The sequence below is a fragment of the Myodes glareolus genome, chromosome 6, assembly GCF_982192425.1.
Source record: "Myodes glareolus chromosome 6, mMyoGla1.1, whole genome shotgun sequence".
Classification (NCBI taxonomy): Eukaryota; Metazoa; Chordata; class Mammalia; order Rodentia; family Cricetidae; genus Myodes; species Myodes glareolus.
This window is the reverse complement of record NC_142031.1, coordinates 103,118,913-103,144,283: the sequence shown is the minus strand read 5'-3', so window position 1 is coordinate 103,144,283 and position 25,371 is coordinate 103,118,913. Positions and strand designations below refer to the sequence as shown.

Sequence of the window (25,371 nt, the reverse complement as noted above, 5' to 3'; positions counted from 1 at the left end):
GTGAGAGATCTTTCCATCTTCTGATATTTTCTTCAATTTCTGTATTCAATGTCTTAAGGTTTATAAATACCAGTTTTTCACTTGTTTTGTTAGAGTTACCCCAAGAAACACATTTTTGAAGCTTTTGTAAAAGGTGGCTTCCCTGATTTCCTTATTAGTTCATTTGTCCTTGGTATAGAGGAAGGCTACTGATTTTTGTGTATTAATTTTCTATCCTGCTACTTTGCTGAATGTGTTTATCAGCTGCCGAAGTTTCCTGGTGGAAGATTTAGGGTCACTATGTATACTAACGTACCATCTGCAAAACAGATACTTTGACTCCTTCCCTATCTGTATCCCCTTTATCTCCTTCAGTTGTTTTATTGCTCTAGCCAAGACATCAAGTACTACACTGAATAGAGATGGAGAGAGTGGACAGCCTAGTCTTGTTCCTGATTTTAATGGAAATGCTTAGAATTTCTCTCCATTTATTTTAATGTTGGCTATAGATGTGTGCCTTCTGTAAATTGTCTTTATTATACAAGGGTATATCCCTTGTATCCATAGTCTCTCCAGGACTTTACCAAAAATATTTTTAGAACTTTTTTTTTATCTTTTTCTTACTTGATGATTCCTTTTCTTCATTATTGTTCTTTAGAACCGTTATAAAACATTTTTCTTAATAATTATATTTAAACAAAAACTAAGGAAGTTTATAATAACCTCTTAAATATCCAACAGTTTTAAAATGTAGATACAATTTGTTGGCAGAGGTGTGGATTTTTTAAAGTAAATTTAAATTATATGCTAAAGAGTTAAGTCATATTATAATAGCCAATTAGAAATTGTTCTTGTTTTCAAATTCAATGATGATGTGGAAGGTGATGCATGCTGTGAATATGCTTTATTGCCACTGGTTAATAAAGAAACTGCTTCTGGCCAATGACTTAACAGAGTAAAGCAGGTGGGAAATCCAAATAGATATATATATAGAGAGAGAGAGAGAGTAGGCAGAGACAAGGAGACACCATGTAGCTGCCAAAAGGGAAAAACACTGGCAGCCAGTCAGAACCTTATCGGTAAACCATGAGCCTTGTGATAAAATAAAAAGTAATAGGAATGGGCTAATTTAAGATGTAAGAGTTAGTTCATAAGAAGCCTAAGCTAATAGGTCAAACAGTGTTTTAGTTTATACAGTTTCCTGTGCGATCATTTCAGATCTGGGCGGCAGGGAATGAACGAGCAGCCTCCGCCAACACAATTGCCTTTTATTTGAGTCCATATTTTGACTAAAAAGCAGAACCAAAGTCATGCATATGTGTATCTTACTTACTTTTGGGTTTTCTGTTTATGTAAGCTGCCATCCCAAATATATGCAATAGAAAAGTAATATTTTTATGTAATGAAGCACATTAGGACGAGCTTTATAAGATTTCAAACAGGTGTAAAATCACCTTTTTCTCTTTAATGTTTTAGAATTGTATCTAGTGCAGCTTGCCAAATACAAGGATCTTATAAAACTTATTCTTCAAAAGAGGAAGCAACAGTAAAAATTTCACTAAAATGTTTATAATTCACATACATATGAAAACACAAATATATAGACATATATATACATACCTTAATGCATAGTGCTCAAGAGCCTTTAAAATTTGTAATTATCAAAAAATGATTTTGTTACTCGGTTCTTTCTTAGGATACAAGATGACAAAGACAATTACCATGAAGGTACCCAGCTAGCTCAATTGGTAGTGCATGGGACTCTCAACACACTTAGAATGTACTTTTTATTTTTTTTTAATTTTTTTTAAAGATTTATTTGTTTATTATGTATACAACATTCTGCCTCCATGTATGCGCACATGCCAGAGGAGGGTGCCAGATCTCATTACAGATGGCTGTAATTACATGTGAGCCACCATGTGGTTGCTGGGAATTGAACTCAGGACCTTTGGAAGAACAGTCAGTGCTCTTCACCACTGAGCCATCTCTCCAGCCCTAGAATGTACTTTTTAATAAAACAAAGCATCTGGATGTGGTGGCACATGCCTTTAATCATAGCGCTAACAATATTCAGGGGGCAAGTAGAGTTCTGTGAGTTCCAGGTCAGTCAAGACTACACAGTGAGACCTTCTCATCAGAATAAAGTAAAACAAAGTAGAAATTTCATATTATCTTATTTCTAAAACATAAGAAAGCTTGTAGGGGAAAAGGGATCAGAGCTGAAGCGTGTTGTCATACTTAGCTTTAACTGGCCACTTGACCCAGTCTAGCATCAGCAGAGAAGGGAGTCTCTCACTTGAAAGAGTACTCAGATCATGTCTGCAGAGGGTTATCTTGACAGTTAACAGATGCAGAAGTGCCTAGCCTATTGTGAGCAGCACCATTCCCTGGGCAGGTATTAAAGTTGGCCAAACATGAGCCTGGGAACAAGCTAGCAAGCAGCTTGTTCATTATAGTTACTGCTTCAAGTTCCTGCTGGAGCCTTAACTCTTTCAATGATGGACTGTGACCTGCAAATGCCGGCTAAACAAACTCTTTCCTCCCCAAACTGTTTTAATCAGAGTGTTTTATCATGAAAGCAAACCAGAACACCTGCTATTTAAATTAGATCATCATCCCTGTTTAATAGTTAATCACCTGCGTTGTCATTACAAACGGGAATGTTTTCACGTAGAAAGGGATTCCTTCTAGGTTTTATCAAGAACAAGCCAGAAAAACCCTTCTCTTTGACACAGAATTTTCTTGTTTAGAGATAAACAAGCAAGGGACAAGATCAGAGAAGGGTAGAAGTGGAATCTGACAACAGATTTCTTAGAATGTTTTAATTCTGACGTAACCTCTAAAATTTTTAATTACTTCTGTATTTAACATCTTTTAACTTAGATGTACTTACATAAGTCCTATTAATTTTTGTAAATGACCAAGTTTAATTACTTTAGATGATTTTAAATTCCAATTAAATCAGTCTTCCCATTTATGATATTTCTAAAAATTGTATTGCCTAGAACAGCATGTTAAAATGAGCAAAATAAGTCAATAGTAAATACTCATTAAGGGAAACACAAATTCAAGTTATCTTTAATTAGATTTTCCCTTTAAAAATAATTGTGAGTTGAATTAAAGCATTTATCAAATTCAACTAGTATAACAATCTGTTTTTCAGGACCTGTCTCCCCTTTCTTCAGATTAGATATGGGAGGCGTGTCCAGAGGAAAAAAATAGACTGCTAGCAAATTATCAAACAAGAATGATTTCAGAAGGCTGGAGGAGAAAATGGAATGGTCAGACACTAAAAGGCTTTCAAAGAAAGCAAACAAAATGAATTCCTTCAATGGAACATTTTGAAGGCGAACCAATGAGATCCTATGTTACCTCACAATTAGCACATGGACCACCAACCAAACAAGGGAGTGCTGAGCCCCATGCAGAACTCACCAGTACTCAACTGAGGAGGCATGCCAGATATTGGTCCCTGATACCAAGCCCAGTAAATCCCCCACTGAAAATAGATTGTCCTTGGGATCCCACATTTGGGAATCATAACTACTGATTCAAAACCAAAGTTCTCACCTCAAAGGGAATAGGAGAGCATTTATTCTGCTGCCAAATGTGAGTGACCAGGAACATGGATTCAGGTCCCCCCAAACACCATGTCCCACTGTGAAAATAGTTACATGAGAATTTTATTGGGTATACAATGAAGGAAGTTATAAATCAAAGCAGTTACAAATGCATTAGTGGGAGCCATAGGTGGGCAGGTTAGGGCAAAAACAGGGAAAACCAAATCAAGTTCAGATGCTGTTGACATTCTCAGCTTTTGAACTGGTGAAAATTATTGTAAGGTTTTGATAGTCACTGGTTATTATTAGGTCAGATACAGATGGGAACTGTAAGTAGTTTTCACAGGGAGTGAAAATAGGCCAAGACAATTTGTCTCCTGTCTGCACCATCTTAATTCTTCAAAATCTTGAAATTCAATCATTTCATTCGGTCTGATAGAATCTTTAACATTGGTGCAGTTAGTTTGCCCCCTCCAGCACCAAATACACATTTCTTTTCCTTTTTTCCCCTTCTGGAAGCTTCACACCATGGTGTCAAGTGCAGAGCTGTGGATCTGCATTCAGAGGGCACAGGTTCCCCAACTCAGTGTCTCGGGGCAAAGGACCGTATGAGGGGCACATGGTTAGAAATGAGACAGATGAGAGAGAGATGGGGGGTGCTGAAGATGGTGCCTCTAGCTTTTAAGGGCAGCCTAGGCACTTCTGCCTGAGGACTTGTCGGCAGGTGCATGGCCCTGGAACCCGGAAGTGTCAGTCATATTGTGGCTGAATCAGTTGCAACCCTATTCAACAACACAACGATGGTATCAAAAGGACAGAGGTGGGAAGGGCATATAGACTTGGGTGGTTCTTAAGCATACAAGTCACCCCAGTCATGGTCTTGAAAAATATTCAAGATAAATATTTTTTCCTATGTGCCTCACAAGAATAAGGAGATTATAGTTTCTTAGGTTTGGGGTGAGAGCTGCATTCCTAACAAATATCCAGTTAGTGCTGATGCACTTGACACAACCCGCACTCTGTCAAGGATTATAGATAATACCCTTCCATCCACAACCCCGCACCCACACACTACTCTTGTTCACTCTGTACTTCAATTTCTCTGGCTTTAAGATATAGAATCTCATTTAAGTTTCTCATGCTTGGATTCTAACTCCTGAGCTCAAGCCATCTTTCTGCTTTCAGCCACTTGGGTAGCTAGAGGCTCACATATCCAACTGTTCATTTGGGCTAAATTACATTCTCTTGGCAATTGAGAAGTACTGATTTCCTTATATTTTGGTTTGGTTTGGTTTGGTTTTTTTCGACACAGGGTTTCTCTGTAGCTTTGGAGCCTGTCCTGGAACTAGCTCTTGTAGACCAGGTTGGCCTTGAACTTACAGAGATCCGCCCGCCTCTGACACCCGAGTGCTAGGATTAAAGGCCTGCACCACCACTGACCAGCTTTCTTATATTTTTATAATTAAGACATCAAATACATTTTAAAATGGAAGAGAATTCATTAATTTTTTAAGGTATGGAAAATTAAGTAGCCATAAATAAATCATTTCCAATAGTTCAAGACAATCAAATTACAAATACAAAGTAAAAGTTTCTCTAATTTCATTCTTTTCTTCAGATTAATCCAGTCTTTCAAAAACGGCCCTATTTACTCTTCAGTCTCACATTCTGTGAGAACATGCTTCAGCGTTTTGTTTCCCCTTGACCACTCGCTGTCAGGAGAGGCTAGCTGCTCTGTCATGAAGGCAGCTCTTAGCAAGACCTGTGTGGTGAGAAACTGAGCCCTTGGGGATGGTGAGAGGGGTAAGTTGGTACAGGCACTTGCTGCCAAGCCCAGCAACCTGAATTTAATTCCCAGAAACCACATGGTGGAAGGAAAGAACCACGGCGTGTATGTGTGTGTGTGTAAGTGTGCACACACACACACAGACAGACAGACAGAGAGAGAGAGAGACAGAGACAGAGACAGAGAAATATATAAAAGGGGGAAAAAACGTAGTTAACTGAAGCCATCAGCCAGTAGCTAGTAAGACCTTCCAACAACTATTTGAAGGAGGTAAGATTATCTTTACCTTACTGAGCTCTGGAATGACTGCACTTTCGTGACAAGCCCTGAGTCAGAACCACACAGCTAATTGCAATATTATGAGCATCTGGATTCCTCACCTTCAGACACTGTGTGAGATAAGTGTTTTAAAAGTTGCTAAATTCAGGGTAATTTATAGTCCAGCATCAGATAACTGCTACCCAAAGCCTTATGTGCTCTCCCAGTCCTTGCAGTACAGGCTGTTCCTCATGTCTGCTATTCCTATATTCTCCAGAGTTCTCTTTACTCCTTATGAGACATTTCTCATTACACCAATCTCATTATAGTTAATAGCAATCCTTTACATTAATTTCCTCCATCAAACTTGGTGCAGTCTTCCTCCCCTGATACCACAAAATATCACATAAAACTGACGCTGCTAGCTAGAAAGCCATCTACACTTCACAGCTACTGGATTACTTACCATAACCAGTTCCTGGAGCTCAGTAGCTCTGAACCAGATGGACACAGTGATTTCAGGTAAAGAGCTGTCAAGTACTAAAAGTGTTACAGAGAGAAACTACTACGCCAGGCACTGTTTTCACAGTATCTGACCCTTCCCCTTCTAATGTCTCCTTTTCATTTTCAAGGGCAACATAACTTCTGTTTCGCTTCTTCTCTAGCTCATAATCAATCACAACGCTAGTATGACACTGTCTTCATTATTGTTCTACTGCTGCGAAAAGACATCATGACTAAGGCTAGTTACAAGAGCATTTAACTGGGGGTTGGTGACACTTTGAAAGGTTAGTATGTTTTTCATTACAGCAGAGATCTTGGCAGGCAGGCATGGTGCTGGAGCAGTAGCTGAGACCTCACACTCTATCCACAGGCAGAAGGTAGAAAAACAAGGAGACTGTGTCTGACCTGGGCTTTTGAAGCCTCAAAGCTATATATATCCAACATCTAACTAAATGAGAAAAGCTCAAAGCATTCCCACAAAAACCATGAACAAGACAAAGACCCCTGTGCCCTACAGTCCTCTTCAACACAGTGCTTAAATTCTTAGTTAGGATTAATATGACAGAGAAGGAAATAAAGGGACACCAATAAGAAAAGCCAAATGTGCCTCTGTTAGCAGATGATGAAACCCTATACAAAAGAGACCGATAGAGACTCCACCAAAAAACTCTTGAGCTGATAAGCACTTCCAGCAAAGTAGCAGTATACAAATCTATCACACAAAATCAGTAGCCTCCCTATATACCAACGACAAACATACTGAAAAGGAAACCAAGTAATTAAACCCAGTCACAAAACACACACACACACACACACACACACACACACGCATAAACACACAGGCCAGGCATGCATGTACCCAGGAATAAATCTAGACAAGCACACTAAATACCTCTACAGTATTTTAATAAGGTCCCAAAGAAAGAAACTAAAGAAGATACTAGAAAATGGGACTACCCGCCCCATGCATATGGATTGGGAAAATAAACATTGTGAAAATGCCCATCTTACCAAAAGCAATCTACAGATTCAATGCAATCCTCATCAAAATGTCAAGCAATACTTTACAGTAATAAAAAAAAAACATAATGCTAAAGCACATATAGAAACAAACAAGACAGGACAGTCAACCCGATACTGAACAAAAAGAGGCCTACTGGAGGCAACACCACACTTGATTTCAATTTTACTGCAGAGCCATATTAATAGAGATGTCATGGTGCTGGGACAAAACAGACATGTAGACCAGTGGAGTGTAACAGAGAACTCAGGGAGAAAACCATGCTACTTCCTCTACCTGGGCTTCTTATTGTTGTTTGGGTTTTTTAGTTTTAGGATTCTTTTTTTTTTTTTTTGACAAAAAAAAAATGCCAAAATCTCACTGGAAAAAGGGGCGTCTTAAACAAATGGGGTCATGTGGGAAGCAGATTAAGTTCACAGGGGGTATGTAGTATTGACATGACCAGGGCCATATCAAGGACTCCATACCCTTCCCCACAACAGAATCAGGGAACTGGCAAAGCTTTCCCAGTTCCAAGAATGGATGTTGACAGCATTTGCAAAGATCAACATCTTCCTCCCTGAATGGCTGTAACCTCAAAGCCATTCCTTGCAGGGAATCCCAACAAAGACTAGCCAGCCACCTCCTCATCCAGAGGCATATACTAAACCCACCTCCTCACTCAGCTCTATATAACAAACCCACTAAAGAAAGAAAGGAAAGGCCATGACTGCTCCTAGGTATGGTGGAGGGAAATTTTTATTACAGATACATGGGAGAGCATAGTCAGAGCCAGGGACACCTGGGAGAGTCCCAGAGTGGCCATGACCCTAAACTGGACCATATGGGTTGAAGGGGAGGGGAATAGAGAGGGGAGAGGGGGGAGCCAGGTGCAGCAGCCAGGAGGTCCAAAAGGGAGTAGCTGAAAAAGGCTGGGTAACCAAAATGGTTGGATTATATAAGGAAGGGCAGCCCAGTCCCTGGGCTAGAGAAGTTTGCGGTAGAGGGTGGAGTATGCCAGCCAGGATATGTTACAGGATGGCCCTGTAACAGATAAGGACTGAGCGCTACAGGGAGAATCTGGTGGCCAGTGTCCACTTTGATATGTTAAACAGGCATCTCAGCCTTTGTCCCAGGTTTGAGACCTAACATCACCTCCACACTAAGCTCTACATAATACATGAACCAAGTCTGGGCTGATGAGATCAGTTCTCCAGGTCTCACCTTTTCTGTAATATGTCTGCTGTTTCTTCATTCCCCCATTGCTCCACAAAATCAGTCCCAAAGCTGTGCAGGTCATGGCAGTGCTGGGAATCTTGGGTATCAAATTTCAAAAGAAAGAAACTAGATCTTTACCTGTCTCCTGCACAAAACCACCTCAACATAATGCTTGACACTCTAAAACTATCAGAGGAAAACGTAGGGAGTATATTTCAATGTGCAGGCATGGGTAAGGACTTTTCAAATAGGACTCCAGCAACACAGGCATTATGATCACAATCAACAAACGGGATGGATCTCAATGACAGCCCATGGGATAGGAGAAAATCTTTTCCAGCTATACATTCAAAAAGATTAGTGTCTAGTGTTTGGAACATACAAAGACCTAAAAAGTAAAACAAACTAAAAAAAAAATTACCCTAAGTGCCAAGAAAACACACAACAACAAAAAAAAAATTTTTAAGGGCTACGTAGGATTGGAAGAGCATGTGCTGCTCTTGCAGAGGATCCAGGTTTGGTCCAAGCACCCACATATTTGCTCACAAGTGTCAAAAACTGCATTTGCAGAGGAACTGGCGCCCTCATCTGACCTCCTCAGTACTAGGCTTGCACATGGTACACATGCAGGAAAAACACTTCCACAAACTGACTCTTTTAAAAGGTAGAGGTGCCTATGCAACTTCTAAAAAAAGAGTCTCAAAACAAGTACTACAAATAGCAAACATTTTAAAAAGGGTTCAACAGCCTCAGCAATGCAGAGTGACATGCAGATTAAAATTACCTTAGAATTCCATTTTACCCCAGTCAGAATGCCTATCACCAATACAAATAACAAGTGCTAGCATGGTTGTGGAGAAATGGGGAATCCTTTTACAATGTTGGGGAGAGTGTAATCTGGTGCAACAAATTTGGAAACCAACCTAGAGATTCCTCAAAAGTTAGAAATAAAAAAACAACCTAATGTGCTGAGCACGATGGAGCCCATCTTTAATCCCAGCACTCGGGAGGCAGAGGCAGTGGATATCTGAGAGTTCCAGGCCACCCAGGAGCTACACAGAGAGATTCTGTTTCAAAAATAAAAAAATAAATAAATAATGCTTTAAGATAGTCATAGCAGTTTTGGGTACTACAAGTAACAGATGAAAATTTGGCCCTAAACAAGCCATTTGTACTACACCCTCTAAGATGTGGAAACATTGGAGAAGAATGGTCAGAAAAAAATGCAAGAGCCAGAAGATAGGGAAGAAGCGGAAAATGCTAGCCTCTAAGACAGGACACAATCAATGTAACCGTGAGCTCTGAATTGCTAATTATTTGCACTGGATGTGCACAAGAAGGGCCCGCCCAACAACCAGTCATGGATGGGAAGGAGCTCATGGGACCCTAACCCATAATGTTGAACTATCAGGCTGACTCTGGAAGAGGAGTAGCCATTGTCTTCAGTTGTGTACCCTAGAGAATCCACCGGGTTCCAACGGATAATTCACACAGATGGTCAAGCCCAGGCTGACTGGAGACTCAAACAAATAAACAATATGTAAACATGAAGGAAGTGATTAGTAGGGGAGGTAGCTTTAGAGAGGGTAAGGAGCCGAAAGTGGGGTGGGGCAACCAGAATGGATTACGTACATGTATGAAATTGTTAAAAGAACAAAATTAAGGCTGGAAGGTGGTGGCGCACGCCTTTAATCCCAGCACTCGGGAGGCAGAGACAGGCGAATCTCTGTGAGTTCGAGGCGAGCGTGGTCTACAAGAACTAGTTGCAAGACAGATTGGGCTGTTACAGAGTAACCCTGTCTCGAAAAACCAAAAAAAAGAAAAAATTAATTAGAAAGATTGAATAAGGTGTGACTTTAGCCCTTCTCCAAGTAAGGGTGTGACCACAGACAGGTGTGATTAAAATCTACTAACACCAACAATAAATTCACTTTTTAGTCCCAAGGAACAACAAAGTGCTCCATCAGAGTGTTTCAGTGGCAAAAAGACCCAAGTAATGTCTATCAGATCTCGAACCCACTGCCCAGCCGCCTTTTCCCAGCCTCTTCTGCTGGACAGACACCAGACGGGACGCACGCCGATGACGTCATCGCACCCCAGGGCGTGGCCGCCGGACGCTACCATTGACAGAGGTGGTCTCACCCTCCCAACCGCTGGTGAGGGCCCTGGCAACAAACTCACCTTCCCGTTGGGGTGGAAAGGCAGGCCCGGGTCGTCTGTGGTGGGGAGAGGGCAAGCACGGCCCGTTTCCTCCGCAGCTCCAGCGGCGAGCCCCGCTGCGGAGACGGCGGCTTCATAGTCTGGGAAGGGATTAGGGAACGCCCGCTCCTCCATCTCCGCCTCTCCGAGGTGCAACTTGAGTCTCTTTGACATGGTCTCGCCCATGTCCGCGCGCTTTCCCTGCTTAAGAGCTCAGGGCACGGCGCGCAAGCAGGGACAAACCTCCTGCAAGGCGTTTAGGCCGGGGCTGCGCGGCGAAGCCTCCCTGGCAGCGGCGGGCTTGCACATCTGGATGCGGGCAGCCGGCGCGAACCTCCAGCCTTCGCCCGTCACGCCCTCCCAGCAGCCGCTCGCAGCCTGCCCGACCGCCCCGCAGACCCGCAAAGTCTCCCAGTTACCGTCGGCTCTCCGGTGGCTATGTCCTTCCGAGAGGTTGTAGAGAAAAAGCGCTCTCCCGCGAAGCTCCCGTTCCGGTAGGGAAAGCCTGTAAAGATGGATGGGTTCATTCAAAATGTGAGCGGTTCTCTGACCGGGGAAAAGCGCATCTTCAGACACTCCATCAAACGGACTGCATTTTCACCAGCCCAGCCTTGCCGCCCGTCCGTGTCCTCGGCTCCTTGTGGTGTGCCACTCACAGGAACAGCAGCTGCTTAGTTTAATTTTTAAAAAATATCTCTTCTAAAGAAAGAATTTCAAAACGGCCTAAAACAGTGAAAGGATAGCCTCCCGAGGGAGGGGGCATACAGTCCCTCCCATTCATCACCACCGGGAGGGGGGTTGCTTGGAGGAGGAGCCACAGGCCTTGGTTTTGTTTTGTTATGTTTTATTTTCATGCTCTTTGTTTTGAGTAAATACACATCTTTGGTAATGAGAATTAATATGGAAGAATGCTTATTAATCATCTAAATATTTTATAGACCAGAGAATTCCGTGATCACGTAATTAACATAATTGACCACAGAATAACATGGGTGTCAAAGAGGTCCCAAGCAAATAGATCTTTGCATTTCTATAATCACAATGTATAATACAGAACCACAGCCTTTATTGGTTCTGTGTTTTTTTGCACTGTTTACCTAGAACCAAATCTGTTTAAGGAAATATCTTATTTCAGATTTCTTTCATGTAATAAACATTAGTACTTGGTGTCAAAATGTTTCTGCCCCCTGGCGAAATCAAGATAGTAGACAAAAAACATACACACACACACACACACACACACAAGAATCATTGAGCAGCCTAATTGTGTAATTCCCCGAGTCCAAGCAAGGTACATATTAATGTAATGCCAAGGTGACATGATGGAAAACTACGAAGAGCAAAGATTTCAGTCACTTTCAGTCACTCGCACCTTTGGCCTCAGAATGGAGTAAAGTGAAGGGTTTAGGTTTTCATGTCCGTCCTTTGTCATATATGTGATCCTCCCCTCTATTGTCGTGAAAGTTTAGATCAGAGTTGTAGGAGTTAGCCCCTGTACCCCGGCAGCCCCAACTAGCTAGGCTCTGCCACCAGCCTCAATATCCAATTAAGAGACAACAGTGAAAAGTGGGAAAGAGGGGCAAAGAGAACCAGTGACAAATTCAAACAGGCGCGTGCACGCACGCGCGCGCACACACACCCAACTATTCAGATCCTGACCCAGGCTTAGGTTTAAGAGGTAGACTAGAAATTTGTATACTTCGGTAAGCAGCCCAGGTCCGGGTGTGGTCCGGCCCACCATAGTGCCTATTTCTCTGTCTTCAGAGGTGGTCTGGCAAGTCCTCGCAACTATGGAATCACTGGGAGACAGTTCTTCTGCCTGGCACCAGGTTTTGGCCTTCTATTTTGTGACTCATGGGGAAAGCCTTCAGGCTGCATGTAGTTTACACGGTGATTACATCTGGGGTTTGTTTTCCAAATAATATTGAAGTAAAGCTTGGCTTTGTTTCAATGTTTAAAAGATCCCATTAGCTTTTGTGGTTGCCCTTTAGATATAAATATCCCTAATTGTCATTATTTTGTCTACCACTGTCTGGGTATCTGATGACCATGTCACACCCCAGAGCTTACAGGTGTGGCATGGGGTCTTTTTCCTTGTTATTGCCTACTCCCGGTTTTCATGCTTTACTGTTAATTATGTTTAATTTTTATCATTACTTATAACATGTATATAGGATATGATTAAAGAATCACAATTTGATTAATTTGGGAGAACAGGATTAAATATGTCATCATTAGACTATCCCCGTGGGAGTCTCACAAATGGATAGTTTGTCCTTCAGCATGAAGGTAGCATATCCCCCCTTTCTCTTCTCTAGTCCCTCCCCTACAACTTTCCCTCCTTAATTCATGTGGAGTTTTTGTTGTTGTTGTTGTTGTTTTATATTTTTTCCTTTTTTTTTACAACATAATTCTTTATTGATTCCTTGGGAATTTCACAACATGCGCCCCAGTCCCACTCACCTCCCTGTCCGTTTATATCCTCCAAAGCATGCCCCCAAAAGAAACCACACCACAAAAAAATTCAGTTCAAAACAAACACCAAAACCACCTCACCTGTCCGTCTTTCCAACACCTATTCATTCATCCTAGTGGCACCGGGGGCGGCAGTGTGTCACACAGTGTACCCTTTTGTCCAATAAGTTCCACCCACAAAGTTCTCATTGCAGTGATTCGCTGGTCTGATACAAGGCCTCTGGTGCACCATCATCACTGGACCCTCACCAAAAATCCTCTCAGGTATCCTGCTGTTGCCCCTGTCTAGCCTAGCTCACCCCACTCAAAGACTGGAAGCATAAAGATAAGTCATTGTTTTGTGTTCCAGAACACCGAAGCCTCGCGGGACATACCATTCCCCCAAAGGAATATAATTGTCTGTTTTAATGAGGTGATACAATAATCTTGAACTAAGTTTGTGGGTCTGGAGATGGCAGCAGGTGAAGTGATGGAGGAAGAAGGGAAGAAACGACTTGCCAAGCAAAGGCAGCTTGTGAACAAACGTGGTTTGTGGGCTGTGGGCCTGGAGTTGAGCCTGTGGGTGTGGAAATAGCCACATGATAGCGACTATAGGAGAGAGAAGAAGTGATTTGCCCGGAAAAGGTGACTCATGATCCAAGAAGGCTCTAAGGCCTGGGGGCTGTAGCTAGGCTTGTGAGTATGCTATTGGCTGTGAGCTGGAAAGTATGGGGAAAGGAGGAGGTAACTTATCCAGCAATGGTGGCTTGTAGACAACAAGTTTTCCTTCTGTAATTCTATTATTCACACATTCCATCACTCTGCCAGGACAGGATATTACCGTACTCTTTTGTCTTATGAGGAAAGAGTTCTAAAATTAGTAGGCATAATAAAATCATGTATTCTGTATCAACACCAAAGGATAAAAGTGCATATGTTTTGACCCACAATACCTCCTCAAATAAATATCAAACAGTCTAGAGGGCACATAGGAAGAAGGAAGGTCATACCCTCAACTCAAATTGTTAATTAAGACAACCGATATTATCTTTTGATGGATGCAGAGCTATAAATAACATCTAAACAACTACTTGTCCAAATAAATGATTAAAAGATCATAGAAGAGATCACAAGCTAAGGGAGAGTGGTCCACATAGCAGTCCAAAGCTAAAATGGCTAAAACCCATACAGTTTATTTAGAAAATGATTTTCAACTTTTGAGGGATTTAAGATCTTTCTGTGATGCTTTCAATTCTGGAAGGATGCTTGGTTTTACCTTACATTGTCTCCTTAGACACAGATTTCCCTCCAGCCTTATAGAGGTCATGGCGGGAGGGTGGTCACCTATTATGATGCTATTAAAATTCAAACTAAAGTGATGCTATTGATACGAAGATTAAACATCAAAAGAGGGGGAATGTGGTAGGGGGAACAGAGGATGTTGAGGACTAAGTGGAAACAGGAGACAGCCCTGTAAGCTGGTCAGTGTCCATGCTCAGGTTGGTCAGTTTCTCTAAGTGAACTGGTCACAGCATTCCTGTGGTTCTCTTCCTTTTCACCATCACTCTAGCCATTACTGCCAAGGATTATAAAATGTTCAGTAAGAATGTATGCAGCCATCCACAGAAGACAGAGAAGTAAAAATGTGTGAAAACCTCATGCCTGTAATTATCCCAGCTCTGGCATCTGGATAATAATCTGCTAGAAGTCTGACAACATCATAAACTGCTTTCTGGTAAGAGAAGTCTTGGGGGGCCCATATTTTTGGCTAGAAGCCTGCAGCAGAGCTGCTTGTATTAGATTTAGGATTTTCGTGGAATATTTTATGGGGTTTGTAAGGATTGTTAATAATATCTGTTTCCTTTCAGATAGTTGTATGAGTGTACAGTTCCAGATAAGCATACATATCAGTACATATCAGTTTGTTTACCATTTCTGTGATAAACATCACGACCAAAACCAACCTGGAGAGGAAAGGGTTCATTTGGCTACACATCCTGATCACAGTCCACCATAAAGGGAAATCAGAGCGCAGAAACAGAAACCACAGAGGAAAACTGCTTATTAGCTTGCTGCCCTGCCATAAGGAACCTTATCCCCCTGGAACTGTAAGCCCCACAAAATTCCCCTCCCATAAATTATGGTGATTTATCAGCAAACAGTGAGAGGATGGAGTTTTCTATAGATTCGTCTTTAAGGTCATGTCTAGAACTGATTTATGGCAAGACCTCCTGACTTACATGCTCAAAATTTTCCCCATCAGGAAGGTAAATAGCAGGATAGAGGGAGGGAGAGACCTTAAATGGCATCTCTGGTGCTTCCGGTACACAAGTTTGTTATTTCACTATTCTGCTGTTCTTTTAAGTATTTTCCCAATGTTGGGGGGGGGGGTATATGCAATGAGTTGACTTCCTAGGGTTAATTTATGTGCTCCAGGGGCCAGGAACACTGTGACTTTGATTTCCATTAGGCATCCGGGTTATCCCTTAGCCGCTAGTTCACATTCTTGCTAAGGTATCTCACTGCTTGTGGCATGAGTCCTATCAGCTAGATCAGAATTCTCAGGGAAGTTCCTTTCTCTTGGTGATGTAGAGGGAAAATCAGAGAGGGGGGGCTTGGTAAGTGCATTCTTTTGTTATTTAAGCTCTGCTAAAGAGGATGTGAATTTTCCCATCAATTCCTTCAAAGGAAGCATTCCAGGGACCTTTGGAAGTGAGGTTTGGTATCTTTGGGTTGAACTCTTCTAGGACCGTCAGTGTAAGGTGGATAGGACTCCAGGAGAGGCAGGGTGGGTCAGATGGTCATATATGACTTTTGTAGGAGCCAGGGAGAGAGGACTCAGGTGGCAGAGATATGGGTATGAATGTGATCGTCTTATTTCAGGTAGAGAAGTAGACACATAGACCATAAAAATAGTGGAATCTAGCTGATAATTGTGACCCACCTTTGGATAGTCTTGAAGAGAAAAGAAAAGTTGAACAAAGGGGATCTGGGCCTATTTTCTTTCTCTCTCTCTTGCATTATTGATCCATTTGAAGGATAGTATTATAACTGAGGGTCCATTGAGGTGACCATTTTATTTATTTATCTATTTATTTATTTGTCATCAGCTAGGAGCAATGTCTTCTGACAGAGGAAAGACAGAGATTTTGGTTTGAGGGTCTAATTCTGAGTTTTGTTGGACAAGGGTGCTGAGTGGAGACACTGGAGGAATCTTGGAACCAGTCTGTCCCATCTGCAAGGAGATGGAGGAGGAAACATAGAAAGGTCTTGGTTCAAGGTTGCTCTTTCTCTACCTAGAGCACCTGCTAACAGGGGACAATGGGTGCAATGTAGCCTGTCCAGGGTAGAGGCCAGAGCAGGTAGTGGGATTTCCACAACGACTCATGGCTCAGTCTCCTGTCGCATCCCAGTTTTCTTTTTTCTTTTCTTTTGTTTTTCTTCAGGGCATATTACTCTCTTGTCCCTGATTCAAGTTTAGGTCCCCTATACCTCTACATCCAAGATAATTTTGATGCTACCAACCCTCAAAGCTCTTGATTTGACATTTAATTTCTTGTAAGAAGCATATCAGTCACAGAGAGGTTGGATCCTCAACAGGGAAAGACCTGTAAAGTAGGGAGTATCTAATTGGGAGGACAGTGGCCAGAGTCTTAAGGATCATCAGAATAGAAGGGCCCATGGTTCAGCCAGTGGGTAACTGCAAGGGCACTCTTGGCCACTAGGATAACAGTATCCTCCAACTTCTCCTTGCCATAGCAACCAGGCTGGAAAGACTAAGGAGTGGGGTTTGTGATGGGAAGGTTGCACTGGGGGCAGAGTAGTGAATTTAGTTAGTGAAACTGGATACCACCAACCCCCTCATTAGCCATGGAAAGTGAGCATGTGCAAGGAGAACCACCCCAAATGCTCTGAACCCAGAAATCTGACATTAGACTGCTTACCCCGGTGCTTTTGTTTTGTTTTGGGGTTTGGGGTATTAGTTTTTCAAGACTGGGTTTCTCTGTATAGCCCTTGCTGTCCTAGAACTTGCTCTGTAGTCTAGATTGGCCTCAAATTTACAGAAATCTGTCTGTGTCTGCCTCCCAAGTGGTGCGATTAAAGGTACATGCCACCACATCCAGCCTAACCCCAATGAGTGGTTTCTGCTACAACTTGTGCACCCCGTGCCCATTGCTTCTGGAGGATGCTCTGAAATTGCTTCCCTTATTGACAATGGTTAGGAAACATAGGGACCCGCAGCATCCATGCAAACTTAACCGAGCAAGAAGTCAGTTCAGCTGGCACATAGTCTACACCCAGACTGTGAAGACTTTAGCTGCAACTTGTTTTATTCAGTGCTGGGACTAGAACTCAGGCCTTAGCACACGTTGAGCAAGCCTTCTGCTGCATCCCACCCACAGCCTTACTGTTAACACTCCTTCCCATTTTCTTCCGCATTCCCACATCAGCTGGGGGACCTCCAGAGCCCAGTGTCTTTTGCAAAGACAGCAGAGAGTTTTGCACACACTCAGGGACACAGGGGAGTCCGGGCTGAAGAAAGGGTGTGTGCGCGGGGGGGGGGGGGGCTATTTGTAAGGTCAAAGTTGTCATTTGCCAGACAGTCCAGCTAAGGGAGACCCTCGTCCTGACACCCATGTCCTTTCCTTCATGTGTCACATATAGTAACAAAGCTTTAAGTGGAAACATTTGTACTTTTTGAGAGATCTAAGGAAGAGCAAAGACAAGTTTTCAGTAGCCATATGGGTTCGCCACAGCAGCTAAGGTCCCTCAGGAGTGCCAGCAGCCAGAAAAGATTTCCTACACAGTAGCTCACTCTTAGCCGCCCCCACTTGGATTCCAAGCACAACCCACCTCCAAGGCATGCTTGCCATCACTTTCTTTTCAGTACATCAGAAATCTTCAGGACTCGCTTATGTGCTAGAGCGGCTCGAGAAACAGAGAACTGAGTGAGTCGCTCCTTCCCCCAGACAGCCTATCCCCAGGGGCCTACACTCGTCCATTCATTCTCGGGGGCTCAAAAGCCAGGGGATCAATCGAGAAATGACTTTCCCCATGGACCTTTCCAGGTGTATCAAGTGAGAAATCTGCCCTCTTCCCTCTCTGGAAACATGTTTGTTTCTCGGGGTCCAGTTTGCAATGTCTCTTGAGTTCTGAAAGTCCCACCCTAGTTTTTGAAGGAGAAGACTCCATTTAGTCACCTGAGATCAAAGCATGCTGTTGTATCAGAGCCAGATCCCCCTACTCTCCTTACTCCCAGTAGAGGTGGGGGTTGACCTGGGGTTCAAACCATGTCAATCATGGCCACAGGGTTCCCTCACTCCAAAGAGGCCCTTGGAGTGCCAGAAGATCATGACCACTTTTGAGTTCATTGTAATTTTTAGTAAGGTATAGTTATCTTGAGTAGAGGTCTTCTCAAATCACAGACGAACCTCCAAGAGATGTAATGGGGTGCTGGTAGTCATTTAGGCAGTCTCTGAGTTCATTCTATGGGATGACAAGGAGTTGAATGTCAAGGAAAGACAAGACAGAGCTGTGGAGAAAGCAAAAGTGACCAAAGAGCTCCCTTTGGGATGGAGAAGCCTGGAAGCTGGGAATGTGCTAAACCCTCAGTTGGGTATTTTATAAGGCCCTTGGGTTCTCCCCTTTCCTCTACTGGTCCTGTTTAAATACATACCTTTATGCTGTCCTTTTTTGATTTTTTTGAGACAGTATTTCTCTGTAGTTTTTGGAGCCTGTCCTGGAACTAGCTCTTGTAGACCAGACCAGCTTCAAACTCACAGAGATCCACCTGGCTCTGCCTCCCAAGTGCTGGTATTAAAGATGTGTGCCACTTCCGCCTGGTCCACTTTTGTCTGGGAAGAAGCTGCCATCTTAGGAAGCCATTTTCACTTTTCCTGCCTACCTATGTCCCTCTAATTCTCTCTCAGTAGCAATTTTATGAACTTTTATTATTAGTTTTTTAAAAGGTCATAAAATAACACATAAAATATATTAGTGGATGCATCCAGCAGGTGGGCTACAGTCAAGTAAGGAAAACTGTGATAGACCCTAGCTGTTGTCTGACAGATCCTTCTGATGGGTGGAAACTAGGGCTCTGTTCATGTATTCTTTTGGCCACAAAGGTGTCAGGTCATGTACAGAGAGTAATAAGTGGCTCCTAAGGAGGGTTAAAGATGCTTCCAATATACACTGGCTCTGGACTTGAGGCCTTCCAGCTTCTTCCCATCACGGAAGCTCTAACCAGTCAGCCAGTCTGTGCAGGCACTGCTTCCCTCCGGGGATTCTCTTTCACATTAGCTGACAGTAAGCTGGTAGACATTCCCAAAGGGATGTTAGGTCAGACGCAGAGGTAGGCAGTGAGTGGCTAATAAGGCATCTAAAGACAGCTGAAGAGAATCTGGCTCAGGGCCTGGAACATTCCAATTCTCCACAATCATGGAGGGTTCTAATCTGTCCACCAGCTTTGTAGAATCTTTTTCTTTTCTTTGGAGATGGGGTTTCTCTGTGCTGCTTAGGCTAGCCTCACACTCTCAAACTCAGAGACCTGCCAGCCTCTGCTTCCTGAGTTCTGGGATTAAATGTGTGTACCACCGCAGCAGGCTTATAGAATCTTAAATAGAGAAGGTTTCCCCCCATACTCACTCCAACTTCAGTTCATAGTCAGGACAGTTATTGATCTTACTATATCTATAAGGAAACTGAATTATTTTATTATACCAATAAGGAAATTGAGTTGTCTGGCTTAGAAATGTGGAACTGTCTGGACCCAAGTTCTTGCCAGCCTCACAACTGTATAAGGAAAATCAAACAGGCATCTCGCCCATGCAAAGTTGGAGTCAAAACCCAAGCTAGTGGACCCTTTGACTAAGAACGTATGTCTGCTTCCTTTCCTAGACAGCCTTCTTGCAGCAGTGGGTCTCAATTTTCCTAATGCTGTGACCTTTTAACACAGTTCTTTATGTTGTGGTGAACGCCCCCCCCCCCGTAACCATTAAATTATTTTCATTTATATTTCAAAACTGTAACTTTTCTATGAATCGTCATGTAAATATGTATTTTCCGACGGTCTTGGGCAACCCCTGAGAAAAAGTCCCTGGACCACAGGGTCTCCACTCACAAGTTGAGAACAGCTAGTCGGCTTACAAGAATGAATTAGTTGTGCTTTATCACGGTTAACAAACCTAGGTTTTGAAAGCCTTCACGGCTTACACAGTAAGAGAACAAAGCCATTCTTTTCAGGTTCTTAAATTTTTGAATGGGGACGCAAACCGAAAAAGGATAAACATTAAACAAGCTGTTGCTTCTAACACAGTACGCCTGTGCTTGAAGACTCTGAAGATAACCACGCGAGTCGAAGCCTAGTACTCTGTGACCGGAGTCGGGCCCTTGGCATCTGTGATTAGCCTTACAGAAAAGTTGGACACCCGAATGAGCAGTGGTTTGGTTCATAGTTTAGTAAAAGCGAAGGCTCAGCCACTGACCCCGGAACGTCAGTCCTGCTTCCGGAACCATAGCGGCAGCGTTGGCTGTGCTGGGACTGCTTTCGGCAGAGCGCAGAGCGGGCGGGGCCTGGCCAGGGTGACCCCGAGGGTCGGTGCGGGGCAAGCGAGCGGCGTAGGCGTTCTGCGCGGTCATGCTGATCACTGCGTGCTGCAGGCTCACCCCGGCGCTGCGGGGGCCACGCGCACCGTCTGTGGTCGCCGGGAGGTATCTGCTGGCGCCTGGGGTCAGGTCCTTCGCTGACCGGAGCGACAAAGCGGAGGAGCCCCGCACCTTCCACCCCGCACTGCTGCAGTTCCTCGTGTGTCCGCTCTCCAAGAAGCCGCTTAGGTGAGAGTCGCCGGCCGCCTGTCCCCCGGGGAAGGATGGTGGCCCAGCGGCCACAGCCAGCAGGTCCAGAGCCCACTCCCTGGATGCGGGTCGCCGGGCTGCCCCTTTTGCTGGGGTCAGTCCCGCCCATGACGGGAGCCGGGCGTTTCTCGGGTTCTGCTGTGGCTGCTCCTTACCGTCAGTCCTGGACCCACAGGGTCTTCAAGGAAGACAGGGTTTCTCAGACTGGCGTCTTCAGAGCCTGTTGAAGCAGAGTATCAGGGCCAGCGTCTGGACCTTTCTTCCTTTCTTTCTCTCTCACTCTCTTCTCTCCTTTTCTCCCCCCCCCCCCGTCCCCGCCGCGTCTCTCTCCCTTCCTTCTGTCTCCTTTTTTGCTGTGTGTGAGAGTTCACGCACTGCATCAGAAGCCAAAGGTCACCGTGCATTCGTTGTCTTCAGTCTCTCCCCAATTTATTTTAGGAAGGAATCTCAGAACCTGCGGCGAATTGAGCTGGGGCTTCACATCACCGCGCAGGAATAAGCTTACATACTTACTGAGGATCAGAACTTAGTTCCTTGCGTTTACAGGGCAAATACTTTATTGACTTACCTACATCTTCCCAGCCTTTTTCTTCATCTTTGCTTTTTGTTGTTGTTTGTTTTGTTTGTTTGTTTTGAGACAGGTTTGGATATTTTGTCTGTCCCTTCCTGAAACTCTTTATGTAGCCCAGGCTAGCAAGATGTGGTACTCCTCCTGCCTCAGCTCCCTGGAGAGCAGGAGACTACAGGAGTGAACGCCCCTCCCCATCTCTTGTTTCCAGTGTTCTGCCTCGCATATGAACCATAGAGACTCGGGACAAATCCAGAACTATTCACTATTTAATACAAAAAAGAATTATAGTAGCTTCTAGAGTCTTGTGAAGTGCTGTACCTGTACACCTGATGCCTGGCTCTCTTGATCTGACTGTGCATTGACCCATGGTTTTAGTTGTGGCCTAGCTAGTTTTCATTAAAGTTTAACCTCCAGCTGGTTTGGGGAGAAAATACACCCACAGTTCCAGACTCCAGAAACAGAATAATGGACAACATTAACAAAATGCATAGATGATAAAACGTGGTTATCTTCAGGTTGCATGTTACTAGAGATTTTTGTCATCATTTTCACCTTCTAGATTGGTCCCTCTGTAGTGAAGAACTTGTTCGGTTTCCTTAAATCTTGAAATCTCCATTTGATTTACTGTCTACCTGTGTAGCTAGCTCACCGCGGACTTGCTGCTTTCCAGACTTTCTTCTTGTGTGCCCTCTCGTCGTTGTCCAGGTTTTTATTTGCATGTATTGATTCTCAGTGACTTCCTTCTGTTGTCTCTTAAAAGTCTCTCAAGTATTTACATCAATAGAGGAAGTTTTGTTTCTTCGCTTTTGGAGTGATTTGGGGTTGACCAGAGCAAGGAAGGAATACTGGCATAAAATGTAGACATCTTTTCTAAGTAGTATGAAAATGTTAAGGCATAACTTGGGAATGAAGTTTATAAAAGATAATAGGAGAAATACTGATTCTAGTGGTAATAACTACAGATTGTAACATGGTTTTCTAAGAGAAATGGTTGGCTTAGTGCATGTAAGACGAAAACTCCTGGAGGAGTAGCTATCAAGAACTGGACAGATGGTCTATTTATTGACTTTCAAGCTCTTCTGACCTTTGATTTCTCACAGTTCATTGTGTTCTTTTTCTCCCTCAGATATGAAGCATCGACAAATGAATTGATTAATGAAGAGTTGGGAATAGCATATCCAATCATTGATGGGATCCCTAACATGATACCACAGGCAGCAAGGACAATACGTCAAAATAAGAAGCAAGAAGAAGCTGAGCAACATTAGACCATTGTTGTTAAAAGCGTGACTACTGAGTTCTCGTAATACTGTATACCTTTAAAACAAGGAAGGGCAGCCGGGGAAGAACAGTGGTTCATTTCTGCCTGCTTGACTCTTCTTCCACTGCTCTCCTTAGCAGGTCTTTTCTGATCTGCTTTCTGGAGGAGAATTTCCCACAGGGCTGCACCAGCACAGCCGGGCTTTGCTTTTACAGTCTGCTCTTTCCAACTGCCGTGCCAGTATGTGTGCGTGTGTTCTTCCACCTGCGGACCTTGCCGGCTCTAAAGCACAGTACATGCAACCAGAGTCAGGATGATGTATATATTAGTAAGAGGTCTAGGGCAGCATCTCTGGAAAGTACATGTAAACCCATCTACATGTTTACATGTAGTTTATAAAAGGACTTGGCTTGTTTCTGTCAGGCTAGGTCCATGAGACAAGCTGGGGAAGCTTTTCATGCATGTACTGTCCTCAGTGTTTTGGATTCACATTTATAACTGCTGTATCAGAATTTCAGCAAAATATCTCAGTAGATTAACAACCGCAGTCATCAATTGAGGCCTGCTTCTCATCCCATTCATTTAAAGATTAGTCATTCGAAATGTTTGTTTATTTCAAGGTCAGTGGTCAGCTTAAGTACTTAGAAAATTCTGAGTGTGTAAAATTGCCTCCATTACTTTGACATCACATGCTTACATCAATAATAAAGTAAGATGTTGCCAGTTTACCACAAAACTCAGTTTGCTGGGGTGGGAGGGTGTCTGTCTGAATGAATGTTTTTGTCTCAAGAGTCTGGTCGTAAGAGAAAATGTTGAAATATCTTATGTAACTACATTTTATTTTTGGAGGCACTTGATATTCAAAGTAGTTGAATTTCTCAGAGAAGCAAGTAAGTAAGGTCAGGAATGGGAAGCCAATGATGTCTGTTTAAGTTTAGAGATACCTTTCAAGGTACACTCAGTTATTTCTACCCTGGGAAATTTGGTAAGCCCTAAAGGCTTGAGCTTTGGTTTTTTAGAATTACAACAGAATTGAGGCAAGCAAGGCAGTATCTGCTTGAGAAGTATAGGATGCTTCGATCCTTACTTTAAGGAAACTTAAGAATTGCTTATAAATGTAATTAGTTACACACACACCCCAGCCCAGGGCCCTGTGCATGCTAGGCAAGGGTGCAGCCACAGAAATAGTCCACGCCTAACTTATGAATCTACTTTCTGTTTATGTGGGGTAGAGGCATAGAATGGGGGTAGTCACAGGACAGCTTTGTGGAGTTGATTCTTTCCTTGCACCATGTGGATGCTGGGGCTTCAACTCAGGTAGTCAAGCTTGGAGGATACTTTTATCTGAATCATTTCACTGGCCCCGAAATTGGTTCTTATGAACCAGCATCCTGAAGTAGTGTGATAAAAGATTTACAATGATTCTGCCTGTCAAGAGAAAATTTCAAACTGTCGAATTTGTTTCCTATTGTATTGTCAATATAATGACGTAGAAGTTATATTACTTTTTTGGTTGGGTTTTTTTGTTTGTTTTTGTTTTTTGAGACAGGGTTTCACTGTAGCTTTAGAGCCTGTCCTGGAACTAGCTCTTGTAGACCAGGCTAGTCTCGAACTCGCAGAGATCTGTCTGCCTCTGCCTCCCAAGTATTAGTATTAAAGGTGTGGGCCATTACCATCTGGTTTATAAGTCACATTCTTAAATTATCCAGTGGCAACACAGAACTGAACTAGAAGGCTGTATAGCTTCTCAGTCCCTGAAGTGGAGTTTTTAACCCTGAGTTTCACATTTAACCAACTGGAAACTGGCCAATGAACAGTTTTGCTGGTGAAGCTAATGTTAATCTCACAAGTCAGGTGCAGCTGTTGGACTTAATCATGTTAGGAAGCTGACAAGTTGTCTCTGAGGGAGCTAGTGTTTACCTCCTATCTCTCACTATAGAATCTGCTTGTACAAATCACCAGGTGTGATTATTGGCATAGTACACAGTCTTTCATCTCAGAACCTAGAGAGGTGTTAATAGCACCATTTTACGGATGTGCCAACAAGAATATCAATACTGACCCGAGTCAGGGAGTCCTTTTGAAACCCAGCACTTGAGAAGTGCAGGTAGGGTCAGGAATTCAATCAACAACAACTTGAACTAGAACACGCTTTATCAAAACCCTAATTAAGCTCATGGGACACCAAAGAAGACAAGTAACTAGAAGAGAATGGGGAAGAGGAAGTGGGTCAGTGGGAGGGGATTAAGAGGGCACTGGCATAACCGTGATCAAAATACGTTTTATACATGGATGAAAATAAATTCATTTTGCATAACTAATATGTACTACTAAGTACTCAGAAAATAATTGGTAGGTGTGTCTAGGTTGGGGTTTCTATTGCTGCCATGAAACACCATGACCAAAAGCAATTTGGGGAAGAAGGGGTTTATTTGGCTTACACTTCCGTATCACTGTTCATTAGCAGAGTAAATCAGAATAGGAACTCAAGCAAGGCAGGAACCTGGAGGCAGGAGCAGATGCAGAGGCCCTGGAGGGGTGCTAATTACTGGCTTGCTTTCAAGACTTGCTCAGCCTGCATGTAGAACCTAGGACCAGCAAGGGCTAGCACCATCCACCACAGGCTGGGCCCTTCATCAATCACTAATTAAGAAAACGTCCTTCATACTTCCCTACAGCACAATCTTATGGAGGCATTTTCTCTATTGAGGCTCCAGCCTTCCA

General features: G+C 43.2%; 2 protein-coding genes across 2 annotated transcripts in view; one reads left to right on the top strand and one right to left on the bottom strand.

Annotated features, from left to right (window-relative positions):
- The window catches only part of Lancl2 (LanC like glutathione S-transferase 2), a 51,517-nt gene extending 40,242 nt beyond the window's left edge, over positions 1–11,275 (bottom strand). Inside the window, exon 1 of the mRNA XM_085691182.2 lies at positions 10,490–11,275. Coding sequence (XP_085547308.1) covers positions 10,490–10,693 — 204 coding nt within the window. The 5' untranslated portion in view covers positions 10,694–11,275. The remainder of the gene's footprint in view (positions 1–10,489) is intronic.
- Positions 11,276–20,527: 9,252 nt separating this feature from the next.
- On the top strand, positions 20,528–24,151 carry Pyurf (PIGY upstream open reading frame). The gene is made up of 2 exons (XM_048436684.3): positions 20,528–20,794; positions 22,513–24,151. Exons 1-2 carry the CDS (start codon positions 20,598–20,600, stop codon positions 22,652–22,654), a joined length of 339 nt encoding a protein of 112 aa, XP_048292641.1. The 5' UTR covers positions 20,528–20,597; the 3' UTR covers positions 22,655–24,151.
- Positions 24,152–25,371: the final 1,220 nt, after the last annotated feature.

Excerpts from the sequence above, each read along its gene's own strand:
- Pyurf (XM_048436684.3), top strand. The coding sequence starts at position 20,598 with ATGCTGATCACTGCGTGCTGCAGGCTCACCCCGGCGCTGCGGGGGCCA. Across the intron at positions 20,795-22,512 it reads CTCTCCAAGAAGCCGCTTAG|ATATGAAGCATCGACAAATG; the intron begins GTGAGAGTCGCC and ends TTTCTCCCTCAG.